The sequence below is a fragment of the Buceros rhinoceros genome, unplaced genomic scaffold, assembly GCF_000710305.1.
Source record: "Buceros rhinoceros silvestris isolate BGI_N320 unplaced genomic scaffold, ASM71030v1 scaffold8928, whole genome shotgun sequence".
Taxonomy (NCBI): domain Eukaryota; kingdom Metazoa; phylum Chordata; class Aves; order Bucerotiformes; family Bucerotidae; genus Buceros; species Buceros rhinoceros.
The window spans coordinates 32,190-56,661 of NW_010427408.1; the positions used below are offsets into that span (position 1 = coordinate 32,190).

General features: G+C 39.9%; 1 protein-coding gene across 1 annotated transcript in view; it reads left to right on the forward strand.

Annotated features, from left to right (window-relative positions):
- GUCY2C (guanylate cyclase 2C (heat stable enterotoxin receptor)) overlaps positions 1 to 19,756 on the forward strand; it is a 48,922-nt gene extending 29,166 nt beyond the window's left edge. Inside the window, exons 17-27 of the mRNA XM_010141885.1 lie at positions 4,401 to 4,533; positions 6,332 to 6,469; positions 10,068 to 10,156; positions 10,892 to 10,983; positions 12,625 to 12,783; positions 14,152 to 14,344; positions 14,737 to 14,911; positions 15,857 to 15,955; positions 16,715 to 16,809; positions 17,462 to 17,538; positions 19,582 to 19,756. Coding sequence (XP_010140187.1) covers positions 4,401 to 4,533; positions 6,332 to 6,469; positions 10,068 to 10,156; positions 10,892 to 10,983; positions 12,625 to 12,783; positions 14,152 to 14,344; positions 14,737 to 14,911; positions 15,857 to 15,955; positions 16,715 to 16,809; positions 17,462 to 17,538; positions 19,582 to 19,756 — 1,425 coding nt within the window. The remainder of the gene's footprint in view (positions 1 to 4,400; positions 4,534 to 6,331; positions 6,470 to 10,067; positions 10,157 to 10,891; positions 10,984 to 12,624; positions 12,784 to 14,151; positions 14,345 to 14,736; positions 14,912 to 15,856; positions 15,956 to 16,714; positions 16,810 to 17,461; positions 17,539 to 19,581) is intronic.
- The last annotated feature ends 4,716 nt before the right edge of the window (positions 19,757 to 24,472 follow it).

The window sequence follows — 24,472 nt, forward strand, 5'->3', positions numbered from 1 at the left end:
AGTCCTCGAGTCCCTGCCCCTCTTTCCTCCTCTGGGGACAGGTATATGAGGCAGGAGGAGCCAGTGGCTCTCAAACTGAAGGAGGAAATAGGGGCCAGAGATGGCTTTGGGCTATTTAAAAATAAACAAATAAAGCATACCCCAAAGAAATGTGACCCAAAGATCAGAGGGTTACAATCTGTTGATCAGTGGCTCTGAATAGTAAGGTCTTGTGCAGCCACAAGACCTGCAAAACATACTGCTTTTTGGCCTCAGGTAATGCATGCAAAGGAAAACTCTGTTTTTTCAAATGACAGAATTATTCTAATTTGTTTCTTGAGGTGGGATCACTTTTTTCTAAACAAACTGTTTATTTTGCACCGTGGTTTTCTCACTGGAGTTTCTCGCAAGAGCTATCCATTTCAGTTTGAGAGGGAAGAAATTCATCTTGTACAGAAACCAGCTGTCTTTCAGTAGCTTTCAACAGATTTTTGCATTTTAGGTCCTTGTGGTAGGAAGAATTAATATGCATGTAAAAGTAAATTCTATTCAGGAGACTTGTATCTGTTTACCTGGTAGTTAAGGAGCCTTTATAATTCACAGGAATCGTTATACCCCTGCAGGTAATGTAGAGAATTACCCCTGATTTTTTGCTGGTGCTCAACTGCTATCCTCTTCCTGTTGCTGGTTTGCAGTTGGATGGTACTCCTATTTCCCCGCATGAATCAGTTCAGATTTGGTCTCCACGATGAATGACTCTACTGTGTCTGTTCTAAAGAGATACTGAAAATCTTGCTCTTTATTAAAGTCCACTTAATCCAAATTGTCACAGTTTGTTAGCCTTGTTAATGAGTTTCAAGTTCAGTTAACGTTCATCATTTTCATTTTAAACAGCAGCAGTGGATTTTCCCCTCCTCCTTACAGCATATAAAAAAAACAGGGTATTTTTTAACCCTTTGCAGTTCACCTTCAGATGTTTCCTTGCAATATAGGGACGAGTAATGGCTCTGTTTATGAGAAAGAGAGATATCCCAGTCCCTCTGAAGGGAGTGACCAAATGCCCAGGGACTGCTTTGGTACCAGGACTTCATTGTTGGTAATGGAGACATGGCATCTGTGGATGGATGGTGCACCACATCTGTTCTGTGGAATCACTTCTGAGCATTGTTAGCCATGTTAGTAGAGATGGTTCACAAAATTTTCCTGAAAACTTGTATGCGCTTAGAATATCAGGAAAGTTAATGTCATTTGTATGATCTGCCAGCCTCTCCTATTCCTTGACCTGATACTGTGGTGAAGCCTCTGGGACCTAGACATTTCCGTTAAATTCTTGTATTGCTTTTCCCAAACCACAGTTTCCCAAAGCTCCAGGCACCCTGTCTATTTTTACTTGAATGGCTTCTTGCTTTACACAAGTCACTTCATGGCTCTTAGCTGCAGTTCCTCTCACCTCAGTATCTGCCCTTCTAAAGCCTAGCCCCAGCTCTCCAGACTGTTAAAATCCCTACGACCAGCTCCTGCAGTTCCTTTGCTCTCCTGTGACAAAACTGGGCAGCTTGAGGCTAGGGAGTCTTTGGGGGCTCAGAGCCAGGCAGAGAGAAGGCACAGCCCCAGCTTTTGCTGGCTGCTATTCATACCATAGGACATTATGCTCAGTATATAAACTGGGGGGGGGGCTTGGCTGGGAGGGTGGGATCACTGCTTGGGGACTAGCTGGGCATTGGTCAGCAGGTGGTGAGCAATTGATTGTGCATCACTTGTTTTTCTTGGGTTTTATTTCTCTCTCTTTTTGTTATCTTCTTGTTTATTACAATTCTTCTTCTTCTTCTATTTAATTTTATTTCAATTATTAAACTGTTCTTATCTCAACCCAGGAGTTTTACTTTTTTTTCCCCAAAATTCTCCTCCCCATCCTGCTGCGGAGCTGGCAGGAGTGAGCAAGTGGCTGCGTAGTGCTTAGTTGCTGGCTGAGGTTAAACCACATCTTCTCCCTCTCCACACCACCACTTCCATACTCTCTGCTTTCTCTGTTGCCCAGACAGTCCTTGTACTTTGCCTACTCTTCATCTGTCACAGAAGCCACTGCTTCAGTGGTTCGAATTGAGATTGGATCATTTTTACTCTCTGGCACAGCTAGCCAACTCATGACTGTTCCTAGAGCAGCACCTAGTCCAGCAGAGGAGGTGGGGTAGGCAAAGGGGAAGCCCTAAATCTTCTCCTTTTCCTTTTTTTTTTCTTTTTCTTTTTTTTTTTTATTCTATTTTTGCTATCTCTAGGTTTGATGTACCACTTGTAGCTACATGGATTTGGCTACATGTGACCAAAGAGCTCTTATGAAAGGTCTGTCAAGAAGGAATTGCAGTAATCAAGACTTGCGGTTATTAGTGCATACACTGTTGTTGCAACACTATTAAATAAGGGGCTGTTGCAGGATATTGTGCAAGGGACTGTAATATTCTTGCATTGTGTCAGGAAAAGTGTTCTCAGTCAGAACCGAAGCTTCAGAGCTTCAAAGCAGAGGTTACAAGAATGCCTCAAGGATTTAAGAGTACTGCACTGAAAGTCTTAATAAATTTTGAAAATCACATTGTGGGTTCTTAATAGGTTCTATGTTTTCAGGTAGGTGCATAGGATACTTGGAAGGAATGAGGAAAATTTTATCAGGCACATCCATAAGACTTTTGCCTCCAGAAATTGTTAACCAGAAAGTCCTGGTATAAGGAAATCAAATATCTTTGCCTGCCATTTGATGCTAAAACTGATTGGGAATTCTGATGTAGCAGTGAGTGTATTTTCCGGATGATAAATGCAGGATCTGGAAGAAGGTGAAGCTGGAGGAAATAGGACCTAAAGCAGGCAAAACATCCTGGATAGTATCATCAGGGCTGCATGATAAACGCTGTTTAATAAAGAAATATGTTCCCTGTATATATGGTCTCTGTAAATTTTGGCATGGTCTAGATAGGTCCAGGAAAACCTGTCCAACAACATTCTCCAAGGATTGCCTCTGTTACAAGCTGCTTGTGTCTCAGACATACATCCGCTGTGCCCAAAATTCAGCTCCTGTCTCAGTGATCTCTTGAGCATTTGCTGATCTGTTCCAAATTACGAGCACCCAGTATTTGAAAAGAAAACGCAGCATGTCATACAGTGTATTCATGACCACATGAGCTATGTAACCCTGATTAAAGTCTCTCTACCAGTTATCATACAAGAGGATGAGCTATACATGTAGGAGTCTAAGTGGAAGACCATTCAGAGAAGAAATTAAACAGATAGCTGTTGTGGCATCTGCAGAACATAGATTGTCCTTTATATACTGAGTTACAGGAAAGAGGACTACAGGAGGAAAACCAAGAAGGCTATAAGTTGGTGTCAGCTTAAGTAGTTCAGAAGAGAAAGATGAAACAGAATAAATAATAGCAAGAAGGTGCAAATTAACATACCTAATCTCCTCTTCAGTTTACACCCACTTACTAATGTTCTTTTCCTGCTGTGCCTCAGTGCTGGCTGCTTCTCATGTATTGCACCGTATTCTTGTGTCTTAGACTAAATGAGATAAATTCAGAGGTGATGAGTTAAAAACAGGTAGACTACACACCTGTGTGCGTTATGAGTCAAGAGCCTGAATCTCCGGAAATATTGCTGAAACTGCGTTGGCCAGTCCTTATGGTGTCCACTTCCCAGTTTAGCTCATGGATGAGTGTTATGTATTGACTAGTACAGCGAAAACCATGATCAGTCAGGTCAGAAAGACCTTTATGATTGTCTTATCTTATCTCCTGCCTTATATACCTTAGTGCATCACCTAACACTCTTCACTGACCCCTCTTTAGCCTTCTGCTTTGCAGAAGAGGAAAGGCTGCAACGTTTCTGAATGAGTCTCTGACGTATGGTAATCTTTGAAGACAATACAGACATAAAAAGCAATGCCTTTCACACCTATGGTGTCCACTGGATGAACATGTAGTTGGAAACACTCTTTTTGTGTGACATTCCAACAAATCTGTACTAAATTTACCAAAAACCCATTTATTGCAGGTGAAAACAAAATTTCTGTGGGAGGAAATAAATTTTCCTAATTGCTTAATAGTCTTCTATTCTTATAAAAACCCAAGACTTTTGTTAACTAAGAGGAAGGATAATCTTCCATGACATGATCCTTCTAATGATCCATCTCCTCATTTCTTAACATGGATTGTTCTCGTCATCTTGGAATGTCTCCTCTGTTAAATAAGATTTGTTTTCCTCTATGACAGGGAATTGTGATGTATGTATATCCACTGCTGATGAAGGCCATTTAATTATTTGGTCAGATATTACACTAATACTTTGCTTTCTTATTGAGTCTGGTAACAGCTGAGTGTCTCACAGCCTTGCTTTTTTCTTCTTTTTTATTTTCTGCTTTTTTTATTTTTAAGGGGATGTCTTACCTGCACTCAAGCAAAACTGAAGTCCATGGTCGACTCAAATCCACAAACTGTGTAGTAGACAATCGCATGGTAGTGAAGATCACTGATTTTGGCTGTAATTCAATTCTGCCTCCAAGGAAAGGTAAAAACAGTTAGTCTCTCCTTTGCGGTTTCCAACCCAATGGAATTTTCTTATATTCATAGTCCAGTAGGGCATCTTGTACAGAGTACAGAAGATACAATATGATTTTGTTTGATGGAGCAGCCATCTTAAAAATGATATCTGAAAATACTGCCTTAATTTAAACAACACAATGAAAGATAATTATTAGCAGGTAGAGAAATAAATTAGGCAGTGAGGTAAGGAGGAAAGGAAAGATGAATTTTCAACTTATTGTTTAGAAAACAGAGATTTCACATGTGGCTGAGATGCAGGAAACTTTTTAATCATCCAAGGCCTTCATGCAAACAGATTTCATGATTTTGTTATTGATCAGATGCGCGCTTTACCACAATGCCCTGTGATTGAATTTAAACATTAACGCTCATGACTCTGATAATCCTTTAAAAAAATCTGTAAAGATCTGCAGTGATAACTTTAATGTTTTTCATTCCTCGGGTAGGAATCTAGCAATATGTGTTCAATCACACTGGAATAATTTTACCAGTCTTTCATTACACATTAATCTCATATTCACAGAATGCTTCTGTAAAACAAAACACTCCTTTCTACTCACCTTTTCTTTCTTACTCAGTCTTGACTGAAAAGATGAGCCCATCTGAAATTATGCCATCTGAATCGGTATAGTAGAGCTTGGGACATAATAAGCACAGCACTATGCCATAACTGCAGCATATGACCAGAGAAGAAACTGTGGTTGCAGCTGGGTTGAGAGAAAAATTTTACTTTCAGACACAAACATGATCAAGAGTAGCAATGAGAACATAAAAATAAAGAGTAAGAAAAGTGCACTGAATGCAAATGATTCATCCTTAATTTTACAAATTTCATAATTCATATTATTATTATTGCATTGTAATAAGTTTATCTCTTTTAATTTTTCACAAGCAGCCTCAAAATGTATGGTTACTAGATTTCTTGCCTTGAAGAAAACTTACTATTTCACAAGAGATCTCCAGATTCATTGTGGCTGCATGTTACAGCCTGATACTATAACACTGTCTTCACGGGTCACTGTGTTCAAGTCACTGCTGTGATACATCAACAACATGTCATAACAAACTGTCATACCATGGCATTCTGCTTTTGAGGTAAAATTGTGCTTGTTGCACTAGAAAAACAGGTTAATAATTTCTCTAGAAAGAAACTGGTTATGAGCAGATAATATGATGTCAGTCTCAAAAGCACTTGAGAATTATTTCAATAGATTCATGATATCAAGGCTGCTGGGAAATATTACAGCCTTCTCATCTGACATCTTGTATAACAAACTCCATGCATCTAGCTCAATAATATATGGCCCGACTTCCTTTTTAATATTCCTTGGTCTTACACAGATGCATAGGCTATTTCCAAGAAGCCCACAAAAGGTAGCTAAGAAAAGCAAGTTCATTGCCAATAACCATAACTTTTCTGGAGACGTGAGGGTCTGCATTTACAGTGGAAAATAGTAGAGTCATCAAAACCTACCACATCAGAGGTTTACCTAACCTGTATTGATGTCAGCTTTCTCAGGAAAAATGCTGAAGTAAGAAGTAAACAGTGCCAGTAGGCTTCGGGTTTGATACGGAAAGAGTAAAAGAAAATATCACTATAGCCAATGAATGGGCTGAGAAGGATAACCCTTTTTCAATTACTCCTCTCCCTTCCACCTTATCTTGTCCCCTGAAACTGCATTGGCCAGTCCTTATGGTGTCCACTTCCGAGTTTAGCTCATGGGTAAGTGTTATGTATTGACTGGTTGCCATCTGATCTTCAGACCTGTGGACAGCTCCTGAGCATCTTCGTCATGCTGATGTATCTCAGAAGGGTGACGTCTACAGCTATGGGATCATTGCCCAAGAAATCATCCTACGCAGAGAGACCTTCTACACTGGACACTGCTGGGACAACAAAGGTAAATCCACAAATTTCTCCTCCATTGCAGCCTTCAAGGATGGTGCAGCTCCACACTTTTGTGAAACGCACTGTCTCTGATTGATAGCTGCTTGAACTGCTGCTTCTTTCAGTGTGTGATGAATGAAGGGACTGAAGGACCTCACTGTAGGGGCAAATGTCCTTATTTTTTCTGGAAACAAAGTCTGCCCTGAGTTTTCTTGTCCCTTCTTCTTCCTCTTCATCTTGGTCACAGGACTACAGAAGTTAACATTTTACAGTGTTGTCCAGACTTACTGTAACATTTAAAGGACACAAAGGTTTTTATATCACAAGTTGTGCACAACATATAATAATACACTCATGTTAGGTGTTGTAAATCAGCAATGTCAACACAGAACAACATTCAACAGCGTGACACAAGAACAGCTGGCATTTGAGACTTGGCAATTCAAACTTTATTCAAGCTTGTCAAAAGTAAGTTTAGTCATTTAACTTCGGTCAGAAAAAGCATCTCCTCCTGCACTGCATCTATTAAACCCCATTTTGTGCATTTTGTGACATTGTTTTTGCGTGGCTAACAGCCCAGTCAGTGACAGTTCCCAGAATCCAGGCATTATTGTATATTAGAACTGACACAAAAGTCATTTTCCTAGTGACAGTTACCAACAACAAGTTTAGACATTGCCTTTACCTCTGAGTCATTCTATTCAGATAGATCTGCCTCATGATTGTTAAAACATCTGAGCAGCAGCTGTACAGCCTAATAGCTCTTTTCCTGAGTTACATCCGAGAATAACTTTGGGGGCATGTTCACCAACCTACATTATTGCAAATCTATGTTCATATTTGAGGAAATACAGTATTTCACATCACCAACTCTTTAATATAAATGTAGATCTAAAAGACATCAGAAATGCCTGTTCTCCTTCAAGTAAACTCTTCAGGACACCATGCTTAAGATAAGGTAGAGGAAATAAGTCTTCCTGTTTCCTTTTCTCAGGAAGAGGCAAACACAGTCCTCATGAGTGCAAGGATTTTAACAACTATTCCCAAAATAGATGGAGAAGGGAGAGAGCAATGCTCTTCCTGCTCGTTTTGACTGGCAAAGCAAATCCATAGCAAAGTGCATTCTTTTAACTGCTTGTTGAGCAGTTACAGACCTGCTGTGTCATGTTAATTATTATTAACTTAGCCTTGGACACAGTGTTTCTGGGCTCTTCTGAGATGTGACGGCATCCTCACTGCTCCCTGTTTGTCCCTGGTGGTCATAGTCATAATCTGGCTCCTTGTTTAAGCTTTGTTCTGTTTTCTTAACACTGCATTTTGTAATTTTAGAAAGATCACCCCTTTCAAATAGCATTAGATTAATCCATCCACTCTAAGAATTTTTAGCACCTCTAGGTGCTCTTGCTGGAGATGGTCACACATATCAGCATGTTTAATAAGACAGCAATAAACCTACTGAGCCTGAAGCCTGTTTGGCAAGTCTGCATTCAGTGTAACTTACAAAAAAACCTGCTTTGTAAACTTCAGTTGAAATTTCAAGTTTTCTATTCAGTGAGGAGCTTGTTTTCTCTCCAAAGCTTTTTCTGTAAGAAGATTAGTAGATGTCTAATATACATATTGCTGATCTATTGGCTTTTGGTAGTATCCTTGATTTTTGATTATGCAGTTTGAGTAAATGTGTTCAGCCTAGTTTCTGCAGTTCATCAGATTTCATGTAATAGAAGGGAATGAATGATATTATATATTGCTGAAGCGGCTTCTCCTTTAACCACCTGGATTCATTCCTTAGCCAAGATGAGGCAGCAAGAGGGTGGACCATACTTACTCAAACACTTTTGAATTTAGTTTGTGGTTTATCTAACTTTGGAAGAGAGTAGCCCAAACTTGGGGTGACCACTAATCTACAAGTGTCTAAGATAAAAAGGGGGAAAAGAATACCAAATTAGAGTCAATGGTAATGGGCAAAGAAATGTCCCTGTTTCGTGTTAGATTCATTTGGGTTTTAAGCCTCTTGCAGAAAGCTTTTCAGTGCCTAGGCTACCAGAAATTAATCTCTGCAAGTTAGAAGACATGATATTGATATTTCTGGACAACTAATATAGCCACTTCTCTGAGACTTCATTGGCAGCATCAAGGACTGTGTTCAGATTTTAAAACAGTTGTTTAAACCTCCCTGTACCTAGCCTCCATCCACCAACTTAGGGTAATTAAACTAAAGTTCTAAAGTTTTCAACCTGCAAATATGTATCTATCAACTTAACATACAATAAAATTGCTTCTCCCGCAACAACGATAAGCCTACAGAACTGGATTTCTAATAGAAGGTATACTATACTATAGAAGTAACTAGGTCATAGTCCACTGACTTCTCTATGAGACAGCTGTTAGGCCAGCTTGTTGCTCTGCTTTTCTGCAGAAATACCTCATTCACTGCTCAAGAGTGTGAAATCTTGTCACATACCTAGGTTGAATTCAAGCTGCTTCCTTGTTCCAGTACTTTCTGCCACTGGCTAATTGCAGTGTTGCTAATAGTTGCTGCTACTTCCGCTTTCAGGTGTGTTCACAGCATGGAAATCCAACACATTCTTCTTGCACACATGAGACACAGATTCTTCTGTCTCTTAACCCACAGAAAACTTCTTGGCAGTTTCTCAACTCCATAGCAGTTGGGAGACTCCAGACTCCTGCTCCTTCTCTAGTCTGTAATTTCTGGAAGCTGGAAGCTTCTGCATCTTTTTAGGCTGATCGATCACACCAGGAATGCTTAGGCATCCTCAGTTGCTCCTTATTTGCAGATCTCATCACAATTACAAACCTTCCTCATCTCATTATATTCTTCCTTCAGTAAAATGGTCTCCCAAATATAATTGAACATTATCAATAAATGTGTTTCATGCTGCTTTGCTGATCCCTTTCAGTTTCTTTTTCTCTTCTCCAGAGGTAAAAAATTGTTTCTCTTTTTTTTAACTCTCCCTCTAGAACTCTTGAGGGCTGGATGAGAAGAGATTTTTCCTGTAGTTCTCGCTTACTGTGCTTAAATCAAAGTGTGCAAACGCAGCCTGCATTCTGATGTATTCAGAATCCAAATAAATTTCATGGAACAGATTTCATGACTATGACTACAAATGAGCTAACAAATGCAATGTTTTTAAACCAAATACATTAATAGACTAATTTTAATGAAGCTGAGCATCTGCAGGATGATTTGAACTGCTCTGATGAGAGTTGTATGTCCCCACATTTGTGATGAAGTCGCAATGGGTTTTTCATATTGTGTTTTACTATAACTATACTTTATGCTGAGAGGCACACTAATAATGCATAACATTCACTTGGGAAGATGCCATAACCATGCCTAGCGTGACCAATAAATACTCATGTACATTGCTATTCATTTTGCTTTCAGGGGCCTTCAATCCAGCCTGTTTTCATCTTGCACAATATATTTAGAAAAGCTCCAAATTTGAAATTTACATCAAAATGAGGAAACTATTTTCAAGGCTTCTGTTTGTACAGTAACTCGTAACATCATAGGACTCTATTCGCAAGGAATGTTCCTCTTGTTTGGTTTTTTTGTTTGTTTAAAACTTTTCGTCTTTTTCCTGTGTTAGAGAAACTTTACAGAGTGGAGAAAGGCAAAGGAGTGAAGCCTTTCCGACCAGACCTGTCCTTGGAAACAGTGGGAGAAAGACAGATGGAAGTAAGCTAATAATTAACTAAGCCATTTTCTGGATGAAGGATGGAAGTCCTGGCTAAACTAGAGCTCATGGTCATGGGAGGATGAAAGCTATGTACATTTTATGCCAAATGCCCTAACCTCCTGGGAAAAAATGGTGTTCTGTAATGGTTCCCAGTGAAATGAAATACAAGTCATGAAAATTATTTCACTGGAAAGAAATGGATGCTTATATGGTGCCACTCTTCTGACCTATTTTAGATATCTTTAAGATCATATTAATCACAACACAAATACACCTCTAGCCACTGATTGTATTATCCCTAAAGCTTCTTGCTCAGGTGAAAATGTCTCTATTGTAGATACCCACATATTCATCAATGAACCCCACTCTTTTTGGCTGAAACAGCAGTTTCAGAAAAATCATGAACTCAGGTCATTTGAAATATAATTACCACAGCATTTACCTCCATGTCAGTAACTGTATCTGGCACCAGCTGCAAGACTGGATCCATTTACTTGCCTTTCCTTTATGTATTGCAAATTCAAGTTAAGATCATGCCACTAGTCACCACAGAGTTAAGTTTAAGATGCCTGCAATGAGTGTCCTAACCAAAGATTCAAAACAGTTAGTCACACATTTTAATATGTTGCTGGTCAAGAGTAACTGGAAATTCCCTAATGAACTAGTGCTATTTAGCACCATTATCCTTGTATATCCATTAATCAGGTGGACTTTCCTTAAATTTTTGTTTGAAGGTGTATACACTAGTGAAAAGCTGCTGGGAGGAAGATCCAGAGAAAAGGCCTGACTTTAAGAAAATTGAGAGTACTCTGGCTAAAATATTCAGGTGAGCAGCAGGGGCTCCATTTTTAAAAACTCTTCTTAAGTGTTAGAAAGCTCATATTTTTAAGTGTGTAAAATGATGTGATTATGATTCAGTCAGTGAAAAAACTGAGTATCTTTACTTAGATCCTCTTATTCCTTGTCAGAAAAGCAGGTGAGCACATGTGTATGTACACGTACACATGTGTACTTCTATCCATGTACAAGCTGAGTGAGGGTAAGATGATCACCATACCTCAAATTGGTACATTGTGAAAGTGGCAAACAGGATAATTAGAGATTTCCACCATGCAAGTAATTCACCCCCTGTCTCTAGTCAAGAGGTGGATAGTGACTCATGTTGTCTAAGTTTCAGGAAATGAATGTACATAAATGTTTGGAGGATGATTAGAAAGTTTGTAGCAGCTGAGTTGTGCCATAAATGAGTTTGGATGGTCCTAAATTAAGATGACTAGAAGTGTTGGGTTGTAACTCGTCAGAAGTATTAATTACAGGGTTTTGTGGGCATAAAGTTGTGGGATAATAAGGGCCAAAGATGGATAAATCCTGTAGGGTCATACATGCCTTTCAGCTGGCCCATTGCATGTTGCTACAGAGTTTGATCTGAATTAATTATTTTTATGTTCAAACAGTGAGCTTTTAATTACCTCACTTGGAAAATCATTCCCCAGTTTTTAAAGCTCTCCTCATCAACAAACCCCAACAGTACTCACACCATTTTACACTTTACATGGGCAGAAGACAACTGTGCTATGCATAACTGACTGTATCAGTTGAATAATCTTGTTGCAGCTGAACAGAAAGATGTCCTGATTCAGCTCCTAAGCTTCCATCCTACAAAAGCAAGGAGGTTACTTCTTGCCACATGCAACAGTGTTCTCCTCATGGAGGGGTCTAAGATCGTGCATTAAGAGCATCCGGTTCCATCATGTTGAACCCGGGACACTGACATAAAGAATTTTTTAAGTAAAAGTGTTAAAATCAGTCCAGTCGGGTACAATACTGATCTGACTCTTCAGTCAGCCTGGCCCCATCTACTTTCAGACTGCTTTGGTGAGTGCAATCAGGAGACAATCAGGAGTTATGAGTTGCCCAGACAATCAGGAGTTGTGAGTGGCTTGTGTTACCATACTTCTGCTTCTATGTTAGTAGGCTGGAGTCTAGATATTGTAAGCAAAACTAGCCCTGAGGCTGCTAATTGTTCCATTGAATTGTTCTGTCTTCTACACAGGCAGCCCCAAATTGTCTTAATCTTTCTGGTTGAAGTCCCTGTCTAAACATTATATGCAATTTTCTACCTACTATCTTCAGGTTCTTTTCAGGATTCAAGCTTGTCAGTTACTTCTTACAAATAAATGTTCATGGATTACCCAAGGTAACCTGGAGTTGACAATATTTCCAGGGCTAGGTGATTTAAGACTCCTTTAAGAATTAGCAACCCCAAGTGACAAGTGTGGATCACAGACTTTCAATTCATACACACAAGCCCTCCAAGCAAAAGAAAGAATGATACTCTTGAGGTACTTTGCATTCTAACACTGGAGAGGTTTTCCGTGGCTCCTTTTTTGCCTCCTTTTTACCTGTCTCAACAATGTACTTCCATCAGCCTTTCTTGTTGTCTCCTGTGTATTTCTGTTATTCGCAGTAATTACCATGGACAGAACAATGAGAGCTACATGGATACACTGATCCGGCGTCTACAGCTGTATTCCCGGAACCTGGAGCACCTGGTGGAGGAAAGGACAGAGCTATATAAAGCAGAGCGAGACAGAGCAGACAGGCTTAATTTCATGTTACTTCCAAGGTAACTGGCCAGGAGGCTTTTCATTGCATTGTATTTACATATAACACCTGATTCTTGGAGAGTGGGGGTTGGGATTAATATTAATCTTCTATTTCCTTCCCCTCTAATCTGATCCTGCTATGGAGGAAAGAAGAAGCTCCCCTCATGTCTCCACCCTACGGTGGAGTTTCATGCCAAGATGGTACTGGGACCCGTTAACGTCCTCAACCTCCCTTCATGCACAAGATCCCCCTTTCCAGCACAAATCTCTTTTTCACTGCCTTCCTGGGATCACATAGAATCTACAGTGATCCCACATCACAGAGCTCTGTTCTGCTCCAGCACCCTCCTAGGTAGAAAGAATGTCTCCTGCTGGAGAACAGCAGTGCAGCCCAGCTTCAGGCTGGAGTTTAGCAATTCAGCAGAGGGGTTGGGGTGGGCTGGGTCAGACTGGGCTAGATGAATGCTTCAGAATATGGTATAGAGCAAATATTATTGATATTATAATACTGGTAATGCCAATAGTTTTGGTATTGCATATACTTGGAATAGTAAAACTATCCTGGTATGTCATTGCTATTTTCAAGGGAGTTTAAGTTGTCAGGGTATTGATTTTATGACTCACCTTAAAAAAAAAGTGTCTATTCAGTACAGTAGGGGGGAAAATTTGAAATTATCTGGCTGTGTGGACTGTGCGATAGGAAATCCATGTTTTCTTCCACTCTTTGTTGTTCCTACCACTCTATTTTAATTGTCTCACTGTAGATGGAACACGGTATTGTGCAACACCTATAATTTTCTGGGTCTCTCTCAGTTATTTTCTTGTAATTTCTCTACTAGGAACAGATTTAGAAATGCAAGAAAATGAAGGACCCTCTGAATAGACATTGAGTGTCATGGTATTGAATTTTTGTTCCATAGAATTATGAGACTATGATATTTCATCTGAAATCGAGATGAGGTGATGTAATTATCAGGGTGAAATTACTTCTGCTCTGTGGAAGCAAGAAAATATGTCTGTTCTTACTTCTTATGTGGGTAGAATGTAGGTCTACATGACAGAAGTTTCAGAATTTCAGTTTTGAATTTGATTAATATCTGTATTTCTGACCCTAGCCAAGAATCTCAATTGCCTGTGCCTCAGTTTCCTCATGGCTATTAACACAGCTGGATTTTGTGAGGCTATAGCGCATTAATTAACATTAATAAGTGCCTTGAGGTCCCTGGCCGAAAGGCATTATAGGCATCTAAAATGCAAATACAGTGGCAGTTTCCAGCAAACTATTTGCCATTTCCTACACAGAAAGCAATGATGTGGTTGGGTGGCATGAAAAAACCTTTAATATTAAACACTACTCATCTGTCGTCCTGCTTTCTCTATTTCCACAGGCCAGTAGTAAAGTCTTTGAAGGAGACCGGCCTGGTAGAGCCAGAACTATTTGAAGAAGTCACCATCTACTTCAGTGACATTGTTGGCTTCACCACACTTTGCAAATACAGCACCCCTATGGAGGTGGTAGATATGCTGAATGATATCTACAAGAACTTTGACCACATTCTTGACCATCATGATGTTTACAAGGTGATTAGCTCTGCACTTTTGCTCATTTAACAACTGGGAGACACACAAATCAAATTGGATGATGTGGTGGATTTGGCAATCTGCCTTGTAAGCAAAGACAGGAGAGAGAAAAGCAGGTCAAGATCATCTAACTTCAATACGCTTTCAGTGTGCCTGCTTATAACAAATTTTCTATACTAGGTGGTCACAGATACATTAGCTGGAATGCTAGGTACAGTTATAAACGGTCATATACCAAAAAGGTGTCAGCTACCTTAAAGTAATCAATCCTGCTGTTCAGGGAAGAAATGTTTAATCATGAACAAAAGGATCAGATAAAAACTTTCTGCTTTTAACTAAGTATGTAATTTGCTATGTCTGCAGGTAGTGAGTTCTAATTTTTGTTTCTGCAGGTGGAGACCATTGGTGATGCTTACATGGTGGCGAGTGGTTTACCAAAGAGGAATGGCAACCGGCATGCAGTAGACATCTCCATGATGGCTCTGGACATCCTCAGCTTCATGGGATCTTTTGAACTGAGACATCTGCCGGGTCTGCCTGTTTGGATTCGCATTGGAATTCACTCTGGTATACAGTAGTGCTCAATCAGTAATGACGGTGCCGCTTTGTTTTTGAACAGAGTAGACATCCATAGATGATCTGGTAGTACATCATACACAACTGCTCTCCTCAGAAAGAATCAGGTTGAAAACAGCATAGCTGGACGAAGAGAAATAGAAGTAAACAAGCCACTGGTTTGCTCCTCCAAATAGTGAAATAGCCCATACCCATTCATTCATCGCATGAGGAAGAGCAACTGACATTGATCCTGGTATGATTAAACCAGTTGCATCAAATAAGCCTTCAGATTGCTGCTCCCTGACCGAAGTGGAGATCAGCCATGGCCAGCTATGCTTGTCTAGCCAAAAAAATGCAGACCTATCTTTTATGCTTCTGGAGGCAAAAGTTGTCAGGCCTATGTGGGAATTAATGTTTTAATTTATCCATAAAACCACCTTTTATCAAGGGGGAACTGCAGATAGCTCAACAATCCAAGTACTTTGGGAAATTTTATCTTTTTATTTCCTCTTGTTTCAACACCCACCTGAACACCAGCTGCCAGGGGAGGAACACATCACTGAAAGTGACTGAGGCACTGGGAAACTGCTTGAGGCACCACTATGCACCCCTACATAATGAAGCTTATTCTCTTTTTCTCTTGCTTCCAAAACTGACAGTAACTTTACTTTTTTTTTCTGCACAGAAATTGTGTTTAAACACAATTAACACTGTGCAGCTGTGTCCTTTTTATGCTCTTACTGGATTATGCAACACTAACAGAGCTAGGCTTGGTTTGGAGTGGACAGGGAGACCACTAGATACTTCAGGAAATGAGTATTTTGGCAAGTATTGCGGTTGGTGAGGAATGCAGAGCTCCAGCAGGTACTGCATTGCTCTGCAATGGTGAGACACCTTCCAAACAGGCTATTGTCTCTTGATCCACCTTCTTCATCCTCTGCATCCCATTTCTAGGTCCATGTGCTGCTGGTGTGGTTGGAATAAAAATGCCTCGTTACTGTTTGTTTGGAGATACGGTGAACACAGCTTCGCGGATAGAATCCACAGGCTTGCGTAAGGATTAAATTTTAGCTGCTGGTGAAACAGGACAAAAGGCTATTGGTTAGTTTGTGACCAAAGTGTCTGTTGTCCACTGAGAACAATTTATTATCAGCTTGCAAAAGTTTTAAAGATGAAGAAGCCTTACTTGTTTTGATTACAAATTATTTCACTGTCCTGTTGGGCAACAAAGAATTTTTCCTTATTCATGCTTCAGTGCTGGTAACAGGGAGTATGTATGCGGAATCACTGGCTGAGCTCCTCTGGAAGATATGACACTTGTGTGTCTGTAATCTAATCTTACTTATCCTTACTCTATGAACTGTCGATTTTAGTTCGACTTAGAATTGTATTAGAACATTGTTGTGTAAATACGCTGACTGTATATTTTAAGCTGAAGCAATGAAGTCTTCAACTTCACCATTAGGGAACTGTGCCAAGAGCCAGTTTGTCTTCCTTCTTCCCAGTATCTTCACGTGACTATTCTTTGTATATTCTCCCAGTTTTTCTTTTCCCTTTTGGCATCTAAATACTACAGATACCACGGTGACCTGTATTTTGGATCAATGGCCGTACAAGCTATTCCCTCCTAGACACAATGCTATATACTGGAGTCGGATTTTTCATGTAGCAGTGTAATTGATTCTCATTTAATCTGACTCTCAGAATTTATGTTGGAGGAGCTTCTGCCATAGTGCCCACTTTTCACATATACTTAATATGATCATGTGGAACATTGCCAGGTTCAGCTTTCATTGTCTCTTTATTTTTCAGCTTTAAGAATTCATGTAAGTGGTTCCACTATTAACATTCTGAAAAGAACAGACTGCCAATTCCAGTATGAAGTGAGAGGAGAAACATACTTGAAGGTAACCTTTACCATGTGCATGCATGAACAAGAGAAGAGGGATAACATAAAAGTAATATATAGCTGAGAGTACCGTGCAACTTAATTAACAGCTGGGGAACAAGGGTTACAGATCAATTGGTATCACAGACTCTAGAGGCTGAAGACACTTCTGTAAAGACAATACATGCAATGAAGAGCTCCCTAAGTCATATATTAAAATGACATAAAAATGTGAAGAATAAATAAAACATACCACTTGTAACAGAAGATTGTGGAGTTAATTAATTTGATGGAAGGGAAGCTCAATCTATTGTTAATTTGCTCATGCTCTGCTATCTGTCTATCTATCAATCCATCTATTTCCGTCTACGACACTTGGCAGATGTCTGGACTTGGGACCTGATGGCAGGCAGCACAGCTCTCTTCTCTCATGGTGTGTGTTTCAGGTTATGGAACAAGGGACGTGTGCAGCTACATGTCCCCCACTATTCTTCTTCTCACATCTTTAATCTTCTCACATTTTTAATCCTTTGCTGTGACCATCAGTTGCTGAAAACAAGCAAAGGCAAACATAGCATTGTGCAATACAGCGTTATTTAAGTAAACTCACTACAGGAAATTGCATTCTAATCCCAAAACTGTGCTTTCTCTTCTTTGTCACACATATTTAGGGCAGAGGAACAGAGATTACCTACTGGTTGACGGGTACTGAGGACAAGAAATACAATCTCCCAACACCTCCTTCTGTGTAAGATAGTCTTTATATATGAAAAGGGAAGAGAATTTCCCAGTCTTTGTGCTTTAGCCCTCACTGTTCCTCTTTGGCACTTGTGGGTTTTTTTATACCCCTCAACTTACCTTCAATAGATAGAGGTTTAACTGAGTATGTGAATATAAACTTGTAATTATTTGTGACATGGGGCTATGCATGTGCTGGAGGTTATTTGTATATAAAAGTGCTTGAAAGGTTAATTTTCTTGGAGAGGAAATAAGACTTACAGGACAAGGCCCTGATGTGGCAAGTGCAAGAGATGTACATAATGAAAGAGAGATGTACATCAATGAAATACAGGGGAGGTTTAGGTTGGATATCAGGAAAAACTTCTTTACAGAGAGGGTTATTAAGCATTGGAACGGGTTGCCTAGGGAGGTGGTAGAGTCCCCATCCCTGGAAGTGTTTAAAAATCGTGTGGATCTGGTGTTGAGGGACATGGTGTAGGGACCCTGGCAGTGTAAGGGCAACGGTTGGACTCGATGATCTTTGAGGTCTCTTCCGGCCGGATGATTCTATGATTCTATGATTCTATGATTAATATTTCCAAAACTTTATTCCTAATTTCACCTGTGTGTGACAGTACAGTGAGAGGATAACCGCAACTGAATGTGCACCTCTCTGTAGTACCATGTTTTGCCTGCGAGCTCTTGTGGGGGAATTTGTAGGAGGAATGAAACTTGCAGGACTTTGAGCAATATTCTCCAAGAAGAGGTGGACAAAGTTACTGTAGTATTGCACAGGCATAAAGTCTTTAAAAATTGAACAAAATCTTACTTTTTAAGGTACATGAGAGAAGTTATCACGAAAAAAATATTAGGTTAATGGCCTGGAACTGAGCTATCATTTTGCATTAGTTGTCAGGAGTACAGTAACAGAGAAAGTGTTGTTTTTGAGAAACTGTGCAAAATTGAATTAGGACAAATGGTTGTGTTTATTTCCCATGTATTTTACATAAGAGTACTGCATTATTTCCTGCAAACTCACTACATGTGGAAGTTTCTCACTTTCTGCTCTAAACTCCTGTGTGCAGTAACTCTTTACTAAGTGGGAATTTGCTGCCATCTGCTTTGAACTGACAGTGTTTCAGTGCAACTTGAAGCAATTATATTGAAAATTGTATTTTGCTGGTGACACTGGGATCCGTATGATGGAAGGCTTAAGGAAATATTACAGCTTGCTTCTACTACAAAAGTTCTGTATCTTACACGATGTGTCCATTGCGCAAATAAAATTTTCTGCCCCTTTTTTCCTATCTATCTACCTAAGAGAAAAGATGGGGCTAAGAGAAAGATAAGTATTTTCTTGGGACAGTTGCAAAACAAACAGTGGAAAGTACAAATGTTGTCTCTGGGCTGGGCAAGAAATACTGTCAAGCCTATTTCTATGGTACATCTCTTTTGTAAACCCAGAACTCCTTTTTTTTTTTTTTTTTAAATCAATATGGTCTGTTGAGACTATCAGAATTATCAAATTGGTAATTCTTCTGGAATCCAGCTATTGAAAGTAGCTCTTGAGCTGGATCACTGTGGTTAGTGATGTTTTTGTTTTTACCTTCTCATATAGGCTGCCCCTTAAAATTGTCATATGTGGGGTACTCCAGCAAAAGCCAGATGTACTGCAGAAATTTATTAAAAGGTGGCAACTCTGTTACTGAAGGCCACCTGAAGCTGAGTAGTGGAAGTGCTGATGCCAGTAATGGTGTTGAGAGATAGAATCTGTTTTTATTGGGAGTGAATCTAATTCCTGTCTTCCTTTTCCTCCAAATGATCATGACTTTTCTGAAGGTTGGTAATGACATAGATACAGACCTCCTGTGCAGAGACCCTGATCCATACTATCTGGAAAAAAAATCACGTAGAAATCCTGAATTCTATTCCCAAATCCAGTATCTGAATTTCTAATCAGTAGTGTGTGAATGTCTTTAAGATAAACATGGGATAGAAATGTTTAAAAAACTCTGGGGATCACTAAAAATGTGTGAATCACTGATTTTTTCTTCCACGCTGTTGCTTTCAGGGAGAACCAGCAGCGGTTACATGATGACTTAGCAGAGATGATAACCAATATTCTTCAGAAAAGGGAAAATGAAGGATCCAAGACACGGAAGGTTTCACGGGTAGCTAGCTACCGATCAGGTACCCTGGAATACCTGCAACTGGTCAGCACAGAGAATTCTGCCACATATCTTTAAAACTTGATTCTAGTATGACTCAAAAAGCTGCAGCAACACTCTGGAGTATTTCATGTGAAAGCTGAAGGCTTATACTCTCAGCTAGAGGAAAAAGGAAATACCTTTTCAACCATCCTTTCCAGCATGTGACCTGCTAACAGTAAATCAGACCTCTCTTCACTGTAACATCTAAATTGTCAGATGACTTCAGTAGGACACATGCAGCCTGCTTTGAGGTAAATGAAAATATCTGCACTTGAGTCTGGAAAATAGATTTTGGGGAGCTTTTTTGTTATTTTTTAAAATGTGATAGCATGTTCAATAATCTTCTTCTGAAAATATTCACAACAAAACCTTAATTTGTCATGATTTTTACATGTTGTATTTAATTGGCAACTTTTATTTGAAGAAAGATTTGCTGTAATATATTTGAAGATAACATTAAACATATCATATGTAAATCTGGATATGTTGCCATTTTGCTGCTTCTGCATTTTCCCCTGTCTCATGTGTTTTGTTTAATCAAGCTGACTTTGTTCAAAACAACGCTTCTGTTATTCACCTTGGGAAATTACTCCAGAAGCTGTATGTCTCTAAAGCTTACCTGAATCTCCTGGGCCTGCAAAATGCAACTGGAAATCTTACAGACACTTTCATATCTTTTTCCCACTTCTGCTTCTTCCCCCAAAGCAGAAGTAAAACAAAAATGAAGGAAACAAACTTATCTGAATTTCTTAAACCTCAGAAATTTTCAATTCATCTTTTGAATGAAGTTCTGCAACCAAGCAGAAGTCACATTGTACTCAGATGACTCACTCATTAACTGGCACCATGACATTCACATTATTAAACAGCTTTAAAAAGCAACCAAAGCACAGGGGATGCATGTAAAATAGAATCAGCATTCATATGAAGAAATAACAACTACTGAGTGAAACTTTTGCAAAGGCCTTTTGTGCAGTGGTGGCTTTCAAAGCAGAGCTACTTTTTTCACCATTGTCAAGTACCTGTCAATATTCAAACCATTAAACTTGGTACAAACCTATTCTTTTATGGTTTTGAAACGTTTTTTTAGGTTCAAGGAAACAACTTAAAATTTTTTAAAAAAGAGCAAGCCAGTTGCCTGTGTTTTTTCTTTGTCAGCCTAAATGGCTTTGTAAGAAGACACACACACATACAAAAGAACAACCCAGGTGTAAACACACAGACCTGAAGTGCAAAGATTCCTGGAAAAGCTAAACCAGGAGATGCTGTAAGGCTTATACTCCTGCCTAGTGAATGCAAATCCTATACCCGGGAACACGATACAGACAGAAATAGCAGATAGCAGCACGTAACCAACAGCCACAGCTTTGAGATGACGTGTAACCAGTCTTAAACTTGGACTGGCACTAACATCATACCATTACTTCTTCAGTCTGCATGCTGATGGAAGTGTTCACTGGGATAAGGATAGAAGAGAAAGTTTGGTGTTCTAAAACTGGTATGTATGTATTAAAAAGACTACCAGCACGTCAAAAAGTATAAAAGCCTGCTATTTCCTGCTCTGTGGTGCCAGTCAACAAGTTTGTCTCTATGTCTGCATTCTGGGGTGAGACTGCTGGGCTTCTTGCCACCACTGGACTATTCTGGTTGCTGTGTCTGATGTGCTCAGCGAGTGTAGCTGTAATGCAGTGACAAATGCTGGACTCCTGTCAAAGGTTAGAGCTGGACTGGCCACTAGATGAATGACAGATGCTCTCTATTACTCTTTCTCCCTCCCCAAGTGGGAAGACAAAGAATAAGGGGGAGACATTTATGGACTGTAAAAGAAAGTTCAACCAGCTTTAATGAAAATAATAACAATAAGCTGAAATATGTACAAAGAAAGAGAAAAGGAATAGGGGAGAGAGACTTATGGGTTGGAAAAGAAAACTAAAACTGCTTTAATGAGAATAATTACAATAAAATGAAATTTATACAAATACAGATAATACCAATAGAGAACCCATCTCCCCTCATGACAACAATGTCACTGTCACCACCGATGCTGTGGGCAGGCCCTGGGGAAGGCCCAGACTGGACCCAGCAGCAGATGGGAACTGGATGAAGGAGCTGGATTCTGGAAGTGGATTTGGGGATGCACAGATTGGGACTGAACACAGAATGGACAGAGTCCTCCTCAGCCACTGAAGAAGGGGAACAAGAGAGCTTGACCCTTGTGACCCCTCAGCCTTATACCGAATATGACATCTGTGGGCTGGAACACCTTGTTGGTCAGTGTAGGGTCACCTGTCCTGTCGGCTCCTCCACAGGTGCAGCCTCTGACTTACTGCACGCCCACTGTGGGACACAGGATTGAGCAGTGACCTTGGTCTGCACAGGAGCGATTACAAGCAAGAGCCTTTCAGCATGCCAGTCCCTGGCAGTGACTGTAAACATCCAGTGCTGTCACTTCTTGAAGCAGATGCTGTCTGCAAAAACATGCCGTTAGCTTCAGAAGGTTCCGTCACTGAGCAGAGGCTGAGCCGGAAAGTGAAATCACTGAACAGAATGAGTTCTGTCCTAACTCAAACTGGGACAACTCCTCAGGCCTGAAGAAGCCCACTACTACTATCTTAAGCAGAGCTGATCTGATATTTGAAGTGACATAAATCTATTTTTAAAGAAGAGTTTTATGGGTTCCATCCTTGACACCTGTGTGATACAATTTATTTTAGAGCAAATGTCTGCTGACACTGATTGAGACAATTAACTTAAATAGTGTTCAGTTTTCAGTAGTCCTTCTTTTCTGCATTCTTCAGATCATAAATTAATATAATTCTTTGAAGATAAATAATTACGTTAGCAATGAGCTGATGGACCCATCTTCTCGAAGGTTTGGTTTCTACATGGTTCTGACCCTGCACACATCTGTCACACATACATCACAATAAATTAAATTTTGACTCACCTTTTTCAAAATTTGCTCTTGGTTTCTGGTTTGAATCTGTCTTAGATTCAATGTCTTACCACTTCATCTTGTTATCAAATACTAGATCAAAGAACCTGCTACCATCATAAATCTGTCACTGAAGGTCCAGTCATTCACTTCTCCTGGGTTTTTTTAAGCAGTGAAATGTAATATTAAAAACCCAGTGTTAGATACAATCTTGTTCTCCAAGTGGAAAGGATTTTAGCTGCACCATCACCATTCATGTGAACTTAACCCATGTGAGGAGGAAAATGAGGGATGTTGTTCTTGTATCTAAAAGGAATTGATAAGGCTAAGACAAACAAGGGATGCTGTTCTGGTATGTCAAAGAAACTGATAAAGTAAAAGGGAGGCAGTCTTGCAAGGCGAGAAGAGAAACCAGAAGGCAATTAAAAGAGAGAAGAAACCAGATAACAGGCCATAAAACCTTGAATGTGTCAAACTGGGGTTGATTAGGATGGATGGGCCTTGGGAAGCAGCACTGTGCTTGCTTAATAGCCTGTTGAATATTACTTTCTCCTCCTAGGGGAGGCATAAGTTCGAGCTAATGAGACATGCGACGCATGAAGTTGCATGATCTAACATTACCTGTAACATGTAATAGGCATGTCGGGTAAGTTTGTAAACCTTGGAGTACCCAGCCAATGGGGAAACAAGGGAGGGATCTTTCGGCCGGGAATAGGATATAAAACATCATGTATTGCTTTGGCAAATCGTGCCTACTAGCTAGACACCCAGTCTTGCAAGAACGTAATAAAACTAAGTGCTTCATTGTGGGGTCTGACCTGAGTCTCTTTGGCGAGACCTTTGCTCGTTTCTCACAACTCACACCAGAAAAATTTCTGTGAATCCCTGGGCCGGGAGCACGTGGAAGTGAATCTTTCCAAATACACAACCAAGAGCTTTGTAGCGCCATCATATTCAGACTCCTCCCTTGTCTTCATCTAGTTTTTGTCATGCATCTGCAATCCCCTCCTGTTTCAGCGATGTATATTTGTGCTTTCTGTCCTAGTTTCCACGTGCCTCCAATTCCTGGCCATGCCCATCACTTGTACACAAAGAATCTTATTTTAAGTACTTTTTTCCCCACTGTGGTAATCCTATTCATGGAATACTGTGGAAAATACTATTTTGTATTTTACTTCACCATCACAGTCAGATTAAGAGCAGCACGTGACAGAGGTGAATTTCTCAGTTGGAAAAACTTTTGGAAAATTCCTCCAAAGCAAACACAGCATCCATTCATGATCAGACATTTAGGAGTTATTTTTGACTGGAGAGGGAAAAAAAAAAAAGGAACAAGACTGTGTTTTATCCTTATCTTTAGTGAAAAGTAGCCCAGAACAGAAGTGATGGGAATGGAAGGATCCCTGCAGCCAGCAGTAGTGTTACAGTGCTCTTATCCCGGGCTTGAGGCCAAGTCATGCTATTTGGCCTGAACCGGGCAGTACGTGACCTCATTATATGAGGCTATTACAGGCACCGGTATCAAATTTGAACTATCTTAAACAATTACTGAATTGTGGTTGTTTTAGGTCACTGGTAGCGTATGCAACATTAGGGTGATAAGGCAGAATCCCAAAATGATCTGAATCGGGGGCAGAGGCAGATCCCATGGGAAGTTGTTCCTATCTGTAAAGCCTAAGGAAAGGACCATCCCTCAGCTTTTCTGCTGGGACACGTGCAGCGGTTGCTCTTTTCAACGCCAAAAGGTGTTCTGATGTAAAATGCATAGTTTGAGAACACTCCCCCTAACTCCTGCTGCTTTATGGGGCCTTTCCTGA